The 21,550-nt window shown below is 45.9% G+C and overlaps 1 protein-coding gene across 1 annotated transcript in view; it reads left to right on the forward strand.

The window, feature by feature from the left end:
* THSD7B (thrombospondin type 1 domain containing 7B) overlaps positions 1–21,550 on the forward strand; it is a 651,631-nt gene that overhangs the window by 292,996 nt on the left and 337,085 nt on the right. The window contains exons 6-7 of the mRNA XM_088474863.1: positions 7,917–8,072; positions 10,408–10,608. Of these exons, the coding sequence (XP_088330989.1) occupies positions 7,917–8,072; positions 10,408–10,608 (357 nt within the window). The remainder of the gene's footprint in view (positions 1–7,916; positions 8,073–10,407; positions 10,609–21,550) is intronic.

Below are 21,550 nucleotides of genomic sequence, written 5' to 3' on the forward strand. Positions count from 1 at the left end.
CACTTATTGCCAATCAGCGAGCTGGCTGTTGATTGACAGCCAGGCTACTCACAGGCGATTTTGAAATGGACATCCAAAACCGAAGAAGATATCACTAGTCAAAATCGAACAACATCTAATTCGATTTTGATATAGAACTCAAAATTGAATTTTAGTAAATGTGGGAGTTTGACAGTGATATCAAAATTTTATTTGATTTCAGGTGAGTTAATTCAATCACAAAATCGAATACAAAATCGAAATTTTGTAAATACGCACCCTAAACTATTGTAGTGGATAATTTTCATTTTCTTGAGTGCACAGCTCACGTAAAGTGAGTAAAGAAGGAGGCTGTTCATTGGACAGACAAAGTCCTGGTCATACAGTACATTATTTGTCCACATTTAAGGTGCTTATGCAAAGTTACATTTATATACACTAAAGTCAGCACCGGAGATGATCTTGGGCTCTATTTACTACAATCCGCATATTGAATGCAGATTGAAGTGTGATATTAACGACTGAATTTGCATTGCGAATTCAGGCAATATCACAGGGATTTACTACAAATCCCTTGCAGGGACAGAGCTTGCGATAAAGCTCTGTCCCTGCGAATCCCATCCGCACACTAGTCACAGTATTCGGAAAAAATACAGTGACAAAGTGCCCGTGCATGCGGCGACTGGCAGCCGCTGCTACCCCCCCGGTGCTAAGCCCCGCCCCCGGTGGATGTCGGCACATGTGCAAGCCGGAGACACCTATTTCGCCTCCGGGCACTTGGTATGAACGTACAGCCCTGTCTCTGACTGCATTTAGTTTGAACTATATGTCCGGCCAAGACCTAATAAAGAGGCACATTAACCGTATGCATTAAGGTGGCAATTATAACTACTTAATTAAGGTGTCAATAGTATTTGTAAATTAAATAACAGGGTAATAATGTTTTTACGTTGATTGGGGCCATATAAATGAATTAATGATTTTGGCACAAATTATATTGAACACTACACGTGCCTGTGCCTCTATTATTAATGAATTAAGTGGCCTATTTGACATGAAAATATTTTCGCCCCAGTTATCTAATGTAAGATTTCTGACTACCAGCCCCTTTCCATGTACCTCTACATCAGGCCCCAGTATCACTGTACTCTGCACCTACAGAGATTCCTGATTTTTTTGGGGGAAAAGTCACAATTTTTAGCATCCTAAAACGGCATTGTCCACTGGAAAAGGGGAGTGTGACATAATTTGGTCATGGTTAGGCTGGATCTAGCTGTTGCTTTAGTAGTTTGTGACCAAGTCCCAATCTTCCAATTAGGAATGTTGTATGGAAAAATCATAATACTATGGGGCTCTTCATGTAGTAGTCTCTGTACAGGGACTACAGTGATATGGGCATCAGTATTAGGAGTACTGGCCTGTTGGTGGAAGGGATCCCACTTTTTGTAATCTAAAAGGGTGTGATTATGTTATTTGTGGAAATAGCATTACCAAATATGGGTGTGTTGTGAATGGATTTGGGTGCAGTTTATAAGCAGATTGGAGCATGGACAGTTTTTGTCCCAATTTTTAACCAGGAATGTTGAGAAGCATGAAGGACATCTAACAGCATAAAGCCAAGGGATTCCTCTAATAATGCCATCACTAAGAACCAATAAGGCTTTGAAATATCAAATCATATTAGATAGAAATACAAAGTATAATACAGATGTATCCTCATTTATCTAGCATTTGTGCACCTTAGATGCTTTTTTGCACAGCAGCCGCATACCAATACACTTGTAGTGTACTAAGGACTTAGGGCCTGATTCAGGGCCTGATTGTGCGCTCGCAACCGGGTCGATGGTAGGCCAGTACACATGCGCACGACGGAGCCAGCTCCTTCGTGTGCATGCGCGAGACCCGGATAGCGACGGGCACTCCGTCGCTCCGGGTCTCGTACCAAAGGGGGCGTGCTGTCGATGTTGAGTGACAGCACGCCCCCTTTGGTGGGCAGGCCGGGGTCGTGGCTGCCCAGACGGAGGCGTTCCCATGGGAACGCCTACCGTCTGGGGCCGGCCCCACTGACATCACAAGTGATGTCAGTGGGAGAGCTTTTGGCTCGGTTAGACCACAAGGGTCTCATCGCAAGCCCGATGGTCGCGATGGTCTTGACCATCGTGACCATCATCATGGCCACTCGCTATAGCTGTGGGTAGTCACCCACAGCTATGCAAGCTGCTAGGAGGCCGTTCTGAAAAAAAAAATGCCCGGCCCTGATTCAGAGCGAGCACTCTGTCAGAGCGTCCGGCGCTGAATCAGGCCCGCAGTATTTTTTTTGGGAATCTTGACAGTATACTGTAAATTGCTCAATGAATGCTATGTGGTAGGATGAATGGTGCGGCACATTCATATCGCTCCCCGTCGGTCTCTTGCCTTTTATCTTAGATTAGTATCTTTTTCACACAGCTGCAGTATATCACACAAATACACTGGTACACGTACCTTGTGCTTTTCTCACATTAGTAAATTGGGTAAATTACTAAGAGAAAAAGACGCATGGCGCGGTTTTGTGACATTTCGATAGGTGTGTGTGGAAACATCTGTAAATGTGTATTGCTCTGCATTTAAGCTACTACTCCCCATTCATACTAAAGTTACATTTATTTGTACTATAAGTATTGTCAGTCAAATTGTGTCCCCCCTAGCTAGATGGGCGTAGGGCCAGTTAAACACATCTGAACTCTTATCATCTCTATTGTACAAGCTTGAAATTATTCACAAGCCGGAATCGTGCATCTTTTAATAATAATTTTCTATATGCCCAGTTTCAGCAGCCTCCGGAATTATTTTTAAGTAGTTTGACAATTTTGTTCTTTTGTCTGAGATACTTTGGCTGCGGAGGCTTCCAGTGTATTGTTATAGAATGCAGTATGATAACATCCTGCCAAATTATATTCATTAGAGAGAATTCTTAATACCAGCTCTCTTGGTGATATATCTGTTATTATGTAATGGCTACATATGAATAATCCTGTAATAGTTTTACTTTTCTGCATGAAATGTCCAGATGCAGCAGAAGATTATGTTTTTTCTAATGAGACGTCGCTTGGATAAAGATGGGAAAAGTTAGTCTTGCTGAGATTTCACAGTGAAGAAATGGCTGGATGTCACACGTCACTTTAATCTGGATATTTAGGGATGTGGGTTTTGTTTTTATCCCCTTCCACCAACAGCCTTTTTATCTTTTAACTGTACTCAGGGCCTGATTCAGCAAGGTTCGCTATTCTGCTTATACGCACGCAACGCAGTTGCTAATATTAGCGGTGATATGTAAATGTTTGCATTCACATTGCGATCACAGCCTACCATAAGGACGCCCACTAACCCTTGCTCACATCCGTATACTTTGGCAACATAGCGAAACAATCGGTAACATCAGGTTACATCGGACCCATACACACAGTCAAGGCAGGTCAGACCTCACTCAGGAATTGCTTACTTCACCGAATGCTATGAGGCCTCAGGCTGCGTCTGGCATCGCAGTGGTTAGTTTATGCACCCCCATGCAACGCCGTGGCAACGCACTGGAATGCCTGCCTTCGGCCGGCCACCCCCCCCCCGTCACCACCCACAACGGCACTTCCTGTCATTCACTCTGAGTTGGGTCTGTGTAGCCCCTGCGATCCAAGTCCTGATCACAGTGGCCGATTTGCGCACGCGCACTGCGATGCATACTCATGCGCAGTACACAACAATCAGCCGATTGCGTGTGTATAAGCAACTGCGATCCTTGCTGAATCAGGCCCTTAGTGCCATACAAATCTTTAAGATGGTTAGAATGTGATTCACTTTAAGGGGTTTATGTATCAAGCAATGAAAAGCGTGGGGAAGTGGACCAGTGGATAAGTTGCCCATAGCAACCAATCAGCTTTGAAGTAGCATTTATTAAGTACAGTCTATAAAATAATAGGTAGGAGCTGATTGGTTGCTAAGGGCAACTTCTCCACTAGTCCACTTCTCCATGCTTTACACTACTTGGTTTAATGCTTAGTTTAATATTTGCAGGATATTGCCTAAAAACAGATGTTTTTGGGATCCCCTAGATGCACTATGGAGGGATTGCAGCAGATATCAAGGATATTTGCTGCGGTCACTCCATTTTCATCTACAAATGTAGCCTCCTATTGGATTGCTGTGCTGCTGGATTTACCAAGCTCCGGAATGCGAAACATTACAGAGCTTTGCCCCGATAGGTAATGCCATCTCCAAATTGCGTTATCCCATAATAGCCTATGGGCTACTATTTCACAAAATCTTCAGACGCCCACGAATGCGCAGTGTTGCGGATGCGCAGTGTTGCGCTGAAGACCTGAACCAGGAAGCAGTGTGATAGCGTTATGCTAAAATCATTTAACTTGGACCTGTTTTTGTCCTATAGTATTATTAGCATCAATAACATTCATCTCCATTCATTTCCAGTCAGTTTTGGCCACCTCACAGCACCTGAAATCATGAAGGAGGGACTTAAATGCAATCCAAAACACGCAGGATGTGGTTTTTACATTCGAGTTCTAAATTGTGAGAAGACTCAAGTCAGGACTCTGGACCTTATTCAGCGCTCGCAACCGACTCAATGTTGGTCCACAGGGCATGCGCACGACGGAGACTGCTCCGTTGTGCACACGCGCGAGCCCCCGCTAACGACGGATCACCCGTCGTTAGCGGGCTCGAAGCAGACGGAGCGAGCTGTTGATGTTGATTGACAGCTCACTCCATTTGCTGGGCGGGCAGGGGGCGTGCCCGGTCAAACGGAGGTGTTCCTTTCGGAACGCTTGCCGTTTTGTGGGCGTCCCCACTGACATCATCAGTGATGTCAGTGGGGAGCTTCCTGCTCAAACAGAGCAGGAAGCTCCCTGGGGCTTAAGGTTGACGAGACCCTACCCTAGGGTCTCATCGTAAGCCCAGATGGTCGCGATGGTCTTGACCATCGTGACCATCTCCCTTAGCGGTCGTTAGAGCTGTGGGTGTTAACCCACAGCCTAACGACCGACATGGAGGCGGCCGTTCAGGACGCAAGCAGCCGCCCTGTTTCTGAGCGACCGCTTGCATCCTACGACCGCCTCTGAATGAGGCCCTCTGTTCTACTCGGAGCCCCAAAGTTTCTCTGTCTGAACATGGCCACTTGGGTCAGTGCAATCACGGCTAGCCACCCCCTTATTGCCTCCCAGAAATGCCTGCCGAAATTGCATGGATCTGCCTGCAATTTCGATCTGCGTCTTTGTGATGTTAGGTCACCATCGGGACGCATGTACAGTCGGATGCATGCGCAGACTGAAAACATTGGCCACTTGCGTCTGACATCTTCATTGTGTGGATCTCTGAATCGGGCCCTAAGATTGCTGATAACTGCATGAAAGACAACATGGAAAGCACAGGGTCTAAACTATTAGTTATAGTCATAAGGAAGCTCAATAAATATACATTCCAGGGCTAATTTAAATAAACAAGTGTATAAAGTGTTTAACGAGCAGGTGTTAAATTAGTTGTCACTTTGGATAGAAATCAATGTAATATGTTACTGAGGATAAACAGCAACAGTTTGATGAGCACCTCCAGCGGAATGGGTATGTTTGACCGCCGGACGTCAGCCCAGCGGTTCAAATCCCGACGCCGGCAACCCGATGCACAAGATCTCGACAGCGGAGGTAATTTAAGTATTTTTAAACCTCCCCGCCTAACCCTAACCCTCCATTAGGGGTGCCTAACCCTAACCTCCCCCCCTAGTGCCTAACCCTAACCCTCCCCCGTAAGTGCCTAAACCTAACCCCCCTTCCCCGCACCCTAAACCTAACCCTCATATGGGGGTGCCTAACCCTAACCACCCCCCCTAGTGCCTAAACCTAACCCCCCTTCCCCTAGCCTAACCCTAACCTTCCCTGGGGTTGCTTAACCCTAAATCCCCCAGGGGTGCCCTAAACCTAACCTCCCCATATCCGGTGTTGTATGATTGATCTGGCGTTCTGTCGAGGTCGCGGCGTCGGGATTAACATAGGTGTCGGCATTTCGATGCCTATGTTAGATCCCTTGCCGGGATTATGCTGTCGGTATTGAGACCGGCGAGCATGCGTTTGCCGGTCTCATAACTGTATACCCCTCCAGCACATCCCTAGTGAAAAGTCAGTGATGGCCATAGTTGGATTTATAGATTGTATAACTAAGGTATGGACTGTACACAGGTTTTTTTCTATGTGTGGAACTTTTATCTTATTATAATAAAGGGCGAAATGAATCTAGCATCGCATTTTGCATGCGATACATCCCGCCAGTCATTGCATGTACCTGCTCTTGCTGTATATATAATGATGTTACTATAACTATGCATTGATAACGTCAGTAAGAGCTGCCCTTTGCGAGAGAGGGACTTCTCAATTTATGACCCAGAAGTCCCTCTGCACATGTGTAGAACGACGCGCATGCTGGGAGGGATCCGATTGGATCCCTCTCACAGCACTTTGCGGAAAGAAACCCACAGGTTTCTATTGAGTAATGCCATGTCAGCGACGGCAGATGCGATGGCATGATATATCGGGCGGTCCATACACAATGAACAATCTGGTGCACGACCGCCCGATATATATCATTCCCCCGCCACATCCAGAAGCACGGATCTTCTGATTAGCATGCACTGCAGGCAGATCTGAAGATACAGGTACCCAGCTTAAGGTCAGTTATCTCCTACATTCACTCTGGGCCTGATTCAGAGCCGGACGCTATTTGCGCTCGCTCGTTCTGAAAAAGGGGGTGGCTATTCAAATTAACCGTTCGCTCTTTGCGGTCTGTTGACGCCTCTATGTCTGAACGAGCAAACAAAACTTGCGGTCGTAATTTTGGAAAAAACGCCCCCTGGCTGCTCGCATCATACGTCTTGTCCGCTATTTATTAGATTAATCGAGTACATCGAACGGCGTATGAACTGATCGCAATTCTTGTGGTTGGTTTTTCCTACCGCAATCTTGCGAGCAGTTCTGACTATAAAACAACCAAGTGACGTGGTCGATGACGCTGCTTTATTAATTATGCACACCCTTAAAACGCCCGTTTTGACCTTTAGGCACGCCTGCGTTCTGATCTCCACTCCCCGTTTTCAAGCACCTTCCCCTGTTACCACCCACATGCACCTCCTCCTGTCACTCATATTAGCAGGCATTCGCTATTTAGAGAGCACACGATTTTCGGCCAGACTGACTGGTTCGCGCATGCGTATTACAATCCGTACGCATGCACAGATGTGCGAACATCGCTCGAAACGAACGAGCGGCCGCTTACGAGCAGCTCTGAATGAAGCCCTCTGTCTTTCTAGAAATATTAGACAAACTTAATATTACAAATTGTGTTTTTTTTTTGTCAGATGCTATCCATGTTCACACTTTAGCCTTTTGTTTTGTTAATCCCATCACAAAGTTTTAACAAAATAAATAGCTTTAGGTGTGGTTTTATTCTGCAGTTTTCAGTCTCTATCAGCTTTAATTTATTGTTTTGTTTATCAGTAGTTTATTGTTTTACATTAGAATAAGACACAGGACTGCTGTGCTCACTGCATTGGATACATTTATAAGAGTTAAGCTTTGTGTCAGATTCCAAAGGCAACACAAACATGCTTCCATTTCTGATAATATAAAACCATGGCTATATACATAGACTGATGCTACAAAGAAGGAGAAACATAATTATTATATGTTGCAGAAGTGTTGATCCAAACCCAGAACTTAAGTCAACTCAACAGAAATACCCTTAAGTATATAAATAAACAGGATCACATTATGGAGTTTTGGGATATGTGGCTTTTTGGCTTGTTACTGTGCACACAGATAGCCACTATCCAAAATAAATAAACATTGGTGGAAAGGCACTCTGCATTTTAAAGTAGTATTGATTGATTGTACTGTGTTGTTTAGTCTACAGACCTGTAAGACCAGAGTTTTGTGTGGGACCAGCACCATCCGAATCTCAGCTGTGCAACATCCCATGCCCCACAGACTGCTTATTATCTTCCTGGACTGATTGGGGGCCCTGTATACACGAAAATTGTCTGGACCCTCACGGAAGAAAAGGTATTTATTGTTACTTTATTTATCTTACAGAGTTTGCAAGTCATTGTAGCCCATGATACCACCACCTGATACCATTCCATCTAGATGTTCTACAAGTTAAAGACCCATGGTCACTAAAAGGTCCGCCTACCACTTAGAACTAACCCCTTCATTAAATTTAAAGTACTAACAAACTAATTAACTAACTCCTAGAAAGTAAGTACATTTATTGCAGAAGAGATGCCATTGCAGGTGATGCAGTAGCTATTTTGCCTGGATGACACTATCATCTCCTATCAGCACAGAGCATATGCAGTTAAGCCCAAATGGGTCAAGTATGCATCCTCAGAACAACAAAGCAGAAGCAGCAAAAGGATAGACCAACATTGCTCCCCTTCCAAATATTGTTATGGGGCCTGGTAATGTTGTGATCCGCCACTAGATTCCCTTGATCTGCTTAATCAGTCCCTTCCACCTGTCCAAAACTTCTCTGTTTCTCTTCATATGCCGCCATCTTACTCTACAAACTGATACCCTTGTTGAAAATCTGGCAACACTTGCCATATCGTTGCACCTTGTAAATGACCTCCACTAACCTATGTACCACAAATGTTTTGGAAATCGCTAACCAGAGGTGTTGTGACTCTTCAGATCTGAATCACTGCCATGGTGAATTGGAAGATGGCAGTTGATTGTGTGTGTGGCCAAGTTTGTTACAATTTTTTTGTATTCAGAAATATACAGTACATTATCTATGTCACTGCATAGAGATCTATTTTCAGACACTCTTAAAATACAGTAAGATATATTTCACCTATTTTTCCACGGTCTTTGAGGCCGGCTCTGTCGAAGAGTCAGTAGAATTATTCAACAGCAAATGCTTTGTGAACTACAGTACCTCTTTTTGCTACATAGGGCCGTACTTAATTAGTCGCGAAAAGTGCCGTTTGGAGAAAAGTTTTCACTGATTTGCACTTTTCGCCCTGTTTTCAAAGTATCTCCATATTCAATTCCCCGGAGTTTTCGCCTAGGCAAAAACTCCATAGGCAAAAACAGGCAAAAACGTTTCTCCAGCAAAAGGCAGGAGAAAAGAAGTGCAAAATCCATATTTTGGGGTACAAATGTGAGGACTTGGTTCAGAACTCTTTGGACACCACCCCCCCACTTAATGACTAATAGAGCAAAAAAAATTACAAAATTAACTTAATTCACCCTAAAAAGACATGTCATTTTTGGGACAAAAATGAAAAAAGTAATGGAAAATGGAAAAAAAGTGGGGGACCTGGTACTTTGGCGGGCTATATGGTTGGGACAAGTGTTTTGGGGATTGCACGAGGCTTCATTTTACAGGCATCAAAATATACCCTTTTCCAGGTACCCCAAATTTAACCTCAGTAGTTATTTTGCTGAAAAAACATTGCAACAAAATAAGGCCCTCATTCAGAGCCACTCGCAAGCGGGTAGTACGCTCGTTCCGAGCGATGTTCGCACATCTGCGCATGCGTACGGTTTTTAGTACGCATGCGCGAACCAGTCAGTGCGGCCGAAAATCGTTGGTACGCAATATAGCGAGGGCCTGCTATTTTGAGTGACAGAATGAGGCGTATGTGGGTGGTAACAGGGGAAGGTGCTTGAAAACGGGGAGTGGAGATCCGAACGCAGGCGTGCTTAAAGGTCAAAACGGGCGTTTTAAGGGAGTGCATATTTAATACAGCAGCGTCATTGACCACGTCACTTGGTCTTTTTTAACTCAGAACTGCTCGCAAAATAGCGGTTGAAAACACCAACCACAAGAATAGCGAGCAGTTCATACGCTGTACGATGTACTCGATTAATCTAATAAATAGCGGACATGACGTATGGTGCGTGCGGCCAGGGGGCGTTTTTATCAAATAAACGAGCGTATGTTTTGCTCGCTTGTTCAGACTTAGAGGTGGGAACAGACTGCAATTTGCGAACGGATCATTTGAATAGCCACCCCTTGTTTTTGAACGAACGACCACAAATAGCGAACGGCTCTGAATCAGGCCCTAAGTTCACTAAATACCTTTATTAGGGCTACTACTACTATTCTATATTGATTCCCAGGGTCACTGAAGCACTTATGGGGTACAGACTGAATTCCCCCCCCCAAAAAAGATGTCCTCTTCACTAGTTTTGCTTTGTAAAACCTTCGCCTATCCGCATTTTTTACTATGGAATAGGGTGAAAATCGGGGACGCGCATGGAGAAAACATTGTGTCGAAACAGGCGAATGAGGCAAATTAAATCTGCTTTTCGCCAGACGGCACTTTTTTCACGGCTAATTGAATTCTGCCCATAGTGTACTGTAGTAATTAAATTATTTTTGTTTTAGGTTATAAATTCAGAAGAAGACAAGTTACAGTGGCGTCCATGATTACTAGTGGAAATTGTCCACATTTAGAAGAATCAATCCCCTGTGATGATCCTGTGTGTTATAAATGGGCTGTATTTGGAGACTTACATTGTGTACCTGAAGATGGAGAATGTGGACATGGGAAATATCACATAAACACAACATGCCAAGGTGAAATTGGTAAGTCTCCTTGTACTTCTTTCCAACGATGGTGCAAACGATAGTGGCGTCTAAAGAAACACAAGACGGTATTATAGCGTGCGTGGATGCTAACAGTGGGCGTCTCAATCTTTACACATTTATACACATGGATGTACACTAGGGAAGGACTTTGTAATGGCATTTGAATAAAATCACATAAGTTCAACAGCCAATAGAAGCAGCCATGTCTGGTTCCTACTCTGTATCAGGCCCAATATATTTATTTGATGCCTTGGTGTTCTTCCTTCTATAAACATAGCTACTGTACATTTGTTCTCCTGCAAATAAGGATTACTTTCCCAGGTGGCATCCACTTTCCATACCTGCAGATAGGCGCAGATTTGTGCACGCATAAAATGGTACCTTTTCCAGATTTGACTCTAACAGTAGCCTTTCAGATATTACTAAGGGTACTAGACTAGAATCAGGCCACCATTTGTTGTTATTATTTAAAACAGAGGGCACCTGTTTCCCCACTTGTAGCCAAATATGATGGGCAGAGGGTGCTAGGCCAAAATGTAGCTAATCCAATCATCAACTTATCAACAGTAGCAGTGGCGTAACTAGGGTATTTGTAGCCCAGGGCAAATGTGAAAAGGGAGCCCCCCCCCAACATCCCGAGATGAGCGCGCGCCGAAGGCGCGTGCGCGAAAAAGTGGGCGTGGCCACTTAAAAATGGGGCGTGTCAACATGACACACCCCTTTATTTTCACGCTGAACATTCCCATCCATATGCACCTTAACCCCAGTAGTACCCCTTATACAATACCCCCAGTATGCAGTTGTGGTCCCTCTTATGCAGGCCCATAGTAGTGCCCCTTATACAGTATCCCCAGTAGTGGTCCCCCTTATACAGCCCCCGATTAGTTCCCCTTACTCAGTACCCCCAGTAGTGGCCCCCCCAAATGCAGTGCCCCACGTAGTGTTCCCCCTTATGCGGTGCCCCCAGTAGCAGTCCCCACAATGCAGTGCGCCCAGTAGTGGTATCCCCTTATGCAGTGCCCTTTATATGGTGCTCCCAGTAGTAGTCCCCCCCCCTATGCAGTGCCCTTTATATAGTGCCCCCAGCAGTAGAACCCCCCATGCAGTTTTCCCAGTAGTGGTCCCCTTTTGCAGGCACCCTGTAGTGATCAACCCTATCCAGTGCCCCCTGTAGTGGCCCTTCCTATTATTGCCCCCAGTAGTGGTCCCCCGAGTGCAGTGCCTCTTGTAGTAGGCCCCTTTTATAATGCCCCCAGTGGTAGTTCCCCCCCAAGTAGTAGTCCCCAGTAGAGTAGGTCCTCCCAATGGCGCCCCCAGTAGTAGCCACCCCTCCCCCACTAGAGGTCCCCCCAGTAGTAGCCACCCCTCCCCCAGTAGAGGTCCCCCCATTAGTAGCCACCCCCCTCCCCCGTTGTGCAGATAGGTTTAAAAAAAATCTATATATATATATATATATATATATAAAAATATACTTACCTGAATCTCTGCTCCTGGTCCTGCTCGCGACGCCGCTTCCGCCCGGGTTGGCGCGCTCAGCATTATGGGACAAACGTCATGACGTCACTCCCATTACCCACTGCAGGAGCCGGACGGAAGTCCGGCTCTTGCAGTGGGTGCTGCAGCAGTCAATGAGAGTCTATCTGACTCTCATTGGCTGCTGTTTAACACACGCATCGCCTACAGCACTGGCGGCGATGCGTGTGTTATGCACAGCCTGAGCCCACCTCCTGGCGCTATTGGGCAAGCGCTCAGGGGGAGGGAACGGGCTCAGGCGTGCAGCACAGGACCGGCGCTGGAAGCCTAGCGCCGGTCCTCTGTAAATGTGTAGCGCTGACCGCACTCATTGCAGTCGGCGCTACACTGGCTAACTAGGGCGGGTGGGCCGGTACCGTGGCCGGCGGCGCCCCCCCGCGCTGCCGGTCCAACGGCGCCCAGGGCACGCACCCCGCTCGCCCTGCCCTAGTTACGCCACTGAACAGTAGTTGTGTGGGGCTTCTGTCCAACTGTTATACTGATATTGGGGTGTGAAATGTATTAGCATATAAAATTAGAAACTTCTTTATGCTTATGGTCAGTCATAGCTTTGTAGCTCCATTGACAGACCAGGTACAATGGTTTTCCCACAATGTTTATTATATATACATATTATTTGTGATATTACAGTATCATTTGTCCAACAATCACATTTATTTATTGTGGCTATAATAAAGGCAGGTATTGCATTAATAAGTCAATCATATTGTTATTTAATATTTTCTAAATTGGTATTATATTTATTGAATTGAATTCCTCATTCCAACTGTACCACTCGACTGAACACTGGGCAGCAATGCCAGTTACCAATGGATGTTTTAAAATTGACAGCTGATAATGTTGCTGCCTTACAGTAGACACTTAACACTTTCCTCACTAACAGCTACAGATGTGACTTCACTATCATACTGTATGTATCAAGTGTTCTACAACCCGGGCCCTCTAAGATTGTAAGCTCAGTTGCTCAGGTCTATGTCATATTTGAAAATTAGTTCAATATGATTGTCCACAGTTTAACAGTTTAGAAATAAGAATGATTGATGGTGGTACTGTAGTAAATTTTAGTTTCTGAGGTGGATTCCCTCTTTTAATTCAAATTAATGTGTAATTGTTTTAAATAACTGCTTTTAAATTAAAGTTCATCCTGGCTTGGAGTGACAGTTATCCATGGCAAATATGATGTACCTGTAGTTACGTGTGTTGTGCATTCAGAATATACGTATACAAATACAGATGTGTCCACATACATCTATCCTCCGTGCGCTACAAGTCGCACAGCAATTAAAATATATGCAGCATGCCTATGTTCTGTGTGCGACTGCGGGTGTATCTGCATGCGACATGTGTCAGCAGCTGTGACACTAACATAGCATTTTGCATGCAGATACACCCGCAGTTGCACACAAAACATAGGCATGCCGCATATATTTTAATAATTTTAATCAGCAGTATCTGCTTGTGCATTCTATTCTGACGCATCTGAAGGTAAAAAGTCGCACGAACATATGCTCAGCGCTACTGAGTCACGCCACGGCCTGGCGCAACTAGAAGGGCTATTTTACGTGCAAGGAGGCTAGATGTATGTGGACACATCTATATACAGCTTTAGGCGGCTGCCTAAGGGTGCCACGCACACTACAGGGCGCCACTGAGTTCATAAAAAGAAAAAGAAAAGAAGGATGTTTGGCATATTATGAATTAGAGGCAATGTTGTGATGCACATTATGATTTTGGGGCTCTGCTGTGTGACATATTAGTTGGGACATTTGTATACAGCATATCATGAATCTTGGAAACTGCTGTGTGACATATTATAAATTGGTGTCACTAATGTGTGACATAGGGCTCTATTTACTACAATCCGTATATTGAATGCAGATTGTAGTGTGATACTACCGACTGAATTTGCATTGCGAATTCAGGCAATATCACAGGGATTTACTACAAATCCCTTGCAGAGACAGAGCTTGCGAGAAAGCTCTGTCCCTGCGAATCCCCTCCGCACACTAGTCACAATATTTTCACAAAAAATACCGTGACTAGTGCCCCGCACATGTGCCAACCGGCCACCGCTGCTACCCTCCCCCGTTGCTAAGCCCCGCCCCCGCAATCGCGGACCCCCCCGCGACCCCCCTCCCTTAATTACACTTACCTGCATGATCCGGGCCTCCGGTGATATCCTCCATGCCTCTGGTCAGGTGATATCCCATACTGCACTGGGACCGGATCACCTGATGACCGGGCCGCAGTGCACCATGGGAGACCAGCTGACCAGAGGGAGGACATCACCCGGAGCCCCGATCACCGGTCCCTGGAGTCAAGTAAGTTAATTTTTTTTTTCTATTTGTTTTTGCAGTGTATCAGCTTGCGGTCTAGACCACACAGCTGATCACTGGGACCGGCTCAGGGCTCTGCTCTCCCCGTTAGAGCAGGGCAGGAGTCCGGTAACCGGGGGAGACCCTGGACCCTGATGGCGTTATTATCACAGGGCTTTCTCCGTAATTTTTTTACAATTTATTTTTAGTAACTTTGGTTGGATCACGTTTCCCATTACAATTATGGGAAATGCGATCTGCTTACTAAAAATAAGTGATACTTAGAGGTTGGAGTAGAATTTTACGAATTCTACTCCAATTGCCCTGTAATAACTATAGGTGATACTAAAATAATGTGAAAAGGGTGTGAAAACACCCCTTTTCACTTTATTTTAGTAAAAATAATGTTGATAAATAGAGCCCATAGTATGAATTGGAGGGAGTAGGGGCGGTGGGTGAAATGTTGCCTAGGGCACCCAGACATCTTGCACCGACCCTGTCTGTACATATATAATTGTGGCATCTTGCAGAGAATAAGTAAGACCACGATGATGAATCATTTATTTTACTTTATAACTTTTTAGCTATCCCACCCTGGCACAGAGGTGATTTTCAAACACAACATAAATTGTTCAGTAATGATATAAAGTAAGTGTAATTTTTTTTTGTACTGTACATCTCTTCCCCATGATTATATGAAATTAATATTTGAATCCAGTTCCTTACATTTCAATCTGCAGCATGCAGGTGCTGAGCAGACTTTGATTAACAATTTTCTAGGGACTCAGGATGATAATCATTATGGTGTAAGGGTTACTGATATATGTAGTAAAAATGAATTACTTCCTGCGGGCTGGTAGACCAGTTGCTCACATATATATTGTGTTTTATTCCTATCATTGATCTGTGCATAAAATCTGCCTTTTTAGGCATTTTACAACAACACTGTGAATGTTTCCTTTCTCAAACTTTTTAAAGGTTTGATTTATGTAAAAGTAAAAATTATATATTTATTCAAAACTATTGAAATTTCTGTCACATAGGGCGCGTTGCTGATGCGGTACATCCCGCCACTTATCTGGTATTCACCGGCGCTTATAACGCCAGTGTGTACCTAGAAATGCGCAAAGGACAGCTTTCCCGATAAGAGTTGTCCTTTGTGATACAGAGACTGCCGGATTTCTGGCGCCGCAGGGGACACTGGGAGGGATCCGATTGGATCCCTCTCAGTGCAGAATGCAAAAATAAGCCCATAGGCTTCTATTGGGTGACACCATCAGCAGATGACGTTCCGACCGGGTCGAAGCTCCATAATGTATCACATTCCGGAGCTTGGTACATATGGAAAATGTCTCTAAATTCCGAAAACTGTATTTCTGGCCGCATTTTCCTTTTCAGTACATACCACCCACAGTAAGCATAGTGGTCAGGAGCGTATTTATAATGGGTGCAGGGTGTGCGATGCACACGGGTCCCTGGGTCCAGGGGAGCCCAAACTGCACAACATGCACCCATACTTTTTAATACTTACCTCTCCGAAGTCCCACGTCGGCTGGTACAGCGCTACACATAATGCCTGGAAAATGGCATTGGCCATTTTCCCAGCATTTTGCGGATGTGCAGTAGGAAAATCGTCAGGAAAATGGCTGGCGCCCCATGTTCCCGGTGATCTGCCCATGCACAGTAGACTCTGGGCACAGATTAGTCAGTACGCTGGAGGCCGCCGAGGAGAGAGGAGGGAGTCCATGTGCATACCCCGTCTGGGGCCCTCTGATAGTGGCCTATGGGTCTGATTCACTATGAATCGCAACTACGATTGCAATAGGGATTATGCACAGTATGCTAATCCATTGCTATCGCTATGCCATCGCAGCACTACATAAGGACGCCCACCTTACCTTACTCACATCCGTAATGTTTAGCAAGACTGCAAACCATTGGTAACATTGAGTACAATCGGAACCTCATGCACACTTGAACAAGGTCAGACCTTATTCAGGAATTGCTAACCTCATCGCATGCTGTGAATACTCAAACTGCGTAAGACATTGTAGTGGATAATTTATGCACGCCAATGCAACGGCATTTGAATGCACTGGCACGCCTGCGTTTTGCCGACTGCCCCCGTCAACCTCCCCCAAACGAAACTGTTAATCCTTCTGCGATGGGTCTGCGTAGTCACTGCAAATGCAGTTACGATCGCAGTGGCCGATTCGGGCAATGTGATGCATACGCATGCACAGAATGCAACAATCAGCCACTTGCGTGCGTAATCGCAGTTGCGATCGGTAGTGAATCATTCCCTATAACATTACAAAATAGGGGGCCCTCACACTGAGCGCTAGCTGCTGACATGGACAAGAAAATAGGGACCGCAGCACAGGGATGACGTCATTAGATAATTAGGGACACAGAGCAAGCTCAGGAGATGAAATCTTTCAAAAGCTATAGTAATGTTCAGGGCATTAGACATGCTTACTTTACCGACTTTATTTTTATGCCCTGAAATTGATTAGTTTGGTATTCTGGGAGCAAGGATAAGAATGGAATTAGGTATTGACTGATCCATTTGACTAAGATACTCTGTCTTATTCTTGAAAGCCGTCAGAACATTGCCAGAATCAACTATGGCCCTGATTCAGACCCACTCGCAAGCGGCTGTCCGCTCGCAAGTGGGTCGATGGTCTGCACTGAGCATGCGCACGACGGAGGGAGCTCCGTCGTGCGCATGCGCCAGACGCGACGAGCGAAGGTAAGTCCTTCGCTCGTTGTGTCTGATCAAAGGGGGCGTGCTGTCGATGTTGATTGACAGCACTCCCCCTGTGGTGGGCGTGCCTCCCTGACGGGGCGTTCCCACGGGAACGCCTCCCGTCAGAAGCCAGCCCACTGACATCACTAGTGATGTCAGTGGGAGTGATTTTGGCTCTGATAGAGCCAAAATCACTCCGGGGCTTGCGGTTGAAAACCTCAACCGCAGGCTCCGGCTCGCAGTTTCAATGGTCGCGATGGTCAAGACCATCGCGGCCATCAAACTGCACGCTCGTATAGGCTGTGGGTGGTGACCCACAGCTATACGAGCGTCCAGGAGGACGCTCCATTTTTATGGAGGGCGGCCCTCATTCAGAGCGTGCGCTCTGCTCAGAGCGTACGGCTCTGAATGAGGGCCTATGTTTGCTCCTGTCTTCTGAAAAATTTCAAAATCAAGCCCTTTGTTCAGAGTGGAGTGTGGCAGTAGGTGATTAGGAGCAGAAAGCATACCTCTCAACCATTCCCATTTCAGTGGGACAGTCCCACTTTTGGGCATTTTCCAACTGTCCCACCAGTTGTTCAGTGTCTTGTGGGTGTCATGTCCATATACAGGAAACTTTGGGAAGAGGGCTGGGAATCAGGGTACTGAGGTGTGGAGTGACAGCAGATAAGGAGAAAGCAGGTATATCTTCCTCCTTTGCTAGATCCGAGCGTTGGCGAGACCTGACCTGAGGCGCAGAGTCTAACCCACTGGTGGTTTTCACCAGTGACCCCTCCTATTGGGATATGGGCTTTGCGGTGCCCAGTGGGCAGGTCGCGGCCCTCAGGTCAGGTACCTGGAAATTAGCAGTAAAACAAGGTGCTAGGGCAGAAAGAGAAATACCCTCACTAGAAAGTACTCGTAGGGAACACACTGGTGGGAGACACGTAGAGTGTAACACTGGAGAAACTATACTGGAGACTACCACGTAGAAGGTTCACTGAAAAATTTGCACAAAAAGAATTCACTGGAGAATTGCACCAGAGGGTTCACTGGAGAATAACTTGTAGAAGGTGCACTGGACAGTGTCACCTGAGACCAAAGGAAATGTACAGAATGCACTCGTGATCCAGATGCAGGATAGGGTACTGAATGCACTAGAGATCAAGACGCTGGGTAGGGTATAGAATGCACTTGGGGTCCAGACGCTGGATAGGGTACTGAGAGCACTTGGAATCCAGACGCTAGGTAGGGTACTGAATGCACTTGGGGTCCAGGTGCTGGACAGGGTACCGAATGCACTTGGGTCTAGATGCTGGATGAGGACAGAGTTAATTCACAGGAAACCAGCACGGAGACAATAAAGGTGTAACACTAGAGGCCAGCATAAAAATGAAATAACTAGGACACAAGGGATCAGCTAGTGAGCTGAAAACTTAAAACAGGGAATCAACATATGAACTGAATACTTGAACACAGGAGAACAGCGTGCGAACTGAGGGCCTGATTCAGAGCCGCTCGTAAGCGGCCGCTCGTTCGCTTCGAGCGATGTTCACACATCTGCGAATGCGCATGGGTCGTAATGCGCATGCGCTAACCAGTCAGTGCGGTCGGAAAACGTGTGTTCGCAAAATTGCGAGTGCCTGCTAATTTGAGTGACAGGATGAGGCGTTTGTGGGTGGTAACAGGGGAAGGTGCTTGAAAACGGGGAGTGGAGATCGTGCCAAACGGTCAAAACGGGCAGTTTAAGGGTGTGCATAATTAACAAAGCAGCGTCATCGACCACGTCACTTGGTTGTTCCTTAGCCTGAACTGTTCACATGATTGCGGTAGGAAAATCCAACCACAAGCACTGCGAGCAGTTCAGACGCCTTTCGATGTACTCGATTAATCAAATAAATAGCGGAGATGACGTAGGATGCGAGCGGCCAGGGGGCGTCTTTACAAAATAGCGAGCGCATGTTTCATTCGCTCGCTCAGACATAGAGGCGTCAACAGTTCGCAAAGAGCGAGCGCTCAATTTAAATAGCCGGACCCTTTTTCTTAACGAGCGAGCGCAAATAGCTTCCGGCTCTGAATAAGGCCCTGAATACTTGACCACAGGAGATCAGCGTATGAACTGAGGGCCATTTCAGACCTGGACGCTAAGCCGTGGATGCTCGCTATGGGCCATTGTCGCCCGTCTGTGCATGCGTATGCGTCACAGTGCGCGTGTGCAAGCCAGTCATTGCGATCGGGAATCGTGCGTTCATTGTACACAGACTGAGTGCTACTTTGAGTGACAGTGCTGTTTGTGGGTGGTAACAGGAAGGTGCTTGTGAACTGGGGAGTGGTGGTGCAAATGCAGGCGTGTCTGAGCATCAAAACAGAGTTTAATGGGCATCCATAATTAGCATGGAGGCGTCATTGTACACGTCACTTGGTTGTATTTCAGCCTGCAGTGATCGCAGTGCTTGCGGTGGGGTAGGGGCTACCTCAAGGGCTGCGTGCAGCTCCGATGGCTCTCGATGTTACTGATTAATCATACACTTGCTGGAGATGACGTGTGCTAAGAAAGAAAAGTGGGAGTCTTTACACTGGCATGCCCTCACTCTGCCGTTGCTCTCTAAAACATAGAGGGCGTCCTTAAGCCAGACATTGCGATCATGGAATTTGCATACCCGGCCCCTGACAGCAGCGAGAGAGTGCAGTGCAGCGTCTGGGTCTGAATGAGCTCTTGAATACTTAAACACAGGAGATCAGCGTGTGAACTGAATACTTGAACACAGGAGATCAGCCTATGAACTAAATACTTGAGCATAGGAGATCAGCGTGTGAGCTGAATACTTGACCAGAGGAGATCAGAGTATAAACTGAATACATGAACACAGGAGATTACGTATGAACTTAATACGTGAACACAGGATATCACCGTGTGAACTGAACACTTTAAAACAGGAGATCAGTATGTGAACTGAATACTTGAACACAGGAGATCAGCATATGAACAGAATACTTAAACACAGGAGATTAGCTTGTGAGCGAAATACTTGAACACAGGAGATCAGCGTGTGAGTTGAATCCTTGAACACAGGAGATCAGCATATGAGCTGAATACTTGAACACAGGAGATCATTGCATAAGCTCAATACTTGAACACAAGAGATCAGCATGTGAGCTGAATAGTGAACACCAGAAAATCATCGAGAGAGCTGAACACCTGAAATCAGCATGGAAGCTAAACACTAGAAGCCAGCATGAAGGCTGGGTGAGCACACCAGAGAATATCTTCAGAATGGAGCCTGGAGCGATGTTATAGCCACAAACACTGGACAGTGAATGAAGTTAAACAGGCCCCTTCCTGTTACCTGGAGTCCTGTTTTATACCCTTAGATAGCTGTCCATTGGAGGAAGGAGTTAGCTGAGAGCTGGCCAGGCTACCACTGGATGAGGGACTAGTCAGCTGAAGTCCTAGCAGACCTTGAGAAGAATACTCAGCGCCACTCGCTGCCACACCTGGCATCTGACCATCATTCAGATCAGGGGAAGCCAGCACAATGGATCCCAGGCTGCATCCTAACAGTAGGCAGGGGGTCTGGGGGGGCTTGTCATCAGTGCTAGGAGAGGCTGGGGCCTGCCAAGTATCTCCTGTAGCACTGGGCAAGCCTCCAGCGTGATGAGAACAGGGGCATGACGTGCAGTCACCCCCTCTCCCCAAAATGTTCACAAAAGTGGGTTTGGCCTTGCACATCATAAAGGTGTGTACATGAAAGTCCCCAATGTTGACAGGTATGAGAAAGGCTTGGTATTAATTTGGGCCTGCAGTAATTTTATTTTTGAAAATATTTTTGACAGCCAAGCAAGGCCGGTCCAATTACCTTGGAAGGCCTTAATCCACACATACCATTCTTAGGTTATATGTGTGAGCGGTCAAAGCATGCTTTGTTCTCTACGTCAAAAAGCTATGACATCATTGCCCAGCGCCACACTCCCATCCTATTAGCAACATTTCCCTATTGTGAGTGCTAGCTGCTGACATGGACAAGTTACCACCGGCAGCTTTTTACTTGCTAAAAACGTGATGCATACACTTTTGGGGGTCTGCTGGTCACCTAAAAATGTACATGGTGGCAACAGTTTAAAGTCCGCTCAATGTTTAATCCACTAGCCTGTATGGACAACCCCCTTCATTTATATTCCTTTTTTCCATTAAAATAACTATCTGAGTCATGAGAGCAAGAGAACATTGGGGCTCTCTATATCACAGTGTATCATACATTTCAATGTTTTTCTTAATTGGCTGAAGTTAAAGTATGCTTAAAGTTTACATTCCTGTGTACAGTATCATGCACTTAGAAGATGCAATAATGTAGGTGTCCCCACT

This window comes from Taudactylus pleione, unplaced genomic scaffold (genome assembly GCF_031769625.1).
Source record: "Taudactylus pleione unplaced genomic scaffold, aTauple2 ptg000156l, whole genome shotgun sequence".
NCBI classification, from domain to species: Eukaryota; Metazoa; Chordata; class Amphibia; order Anura; family Myobatrachidae; genus Taudactylus; species Taudactylus pleione.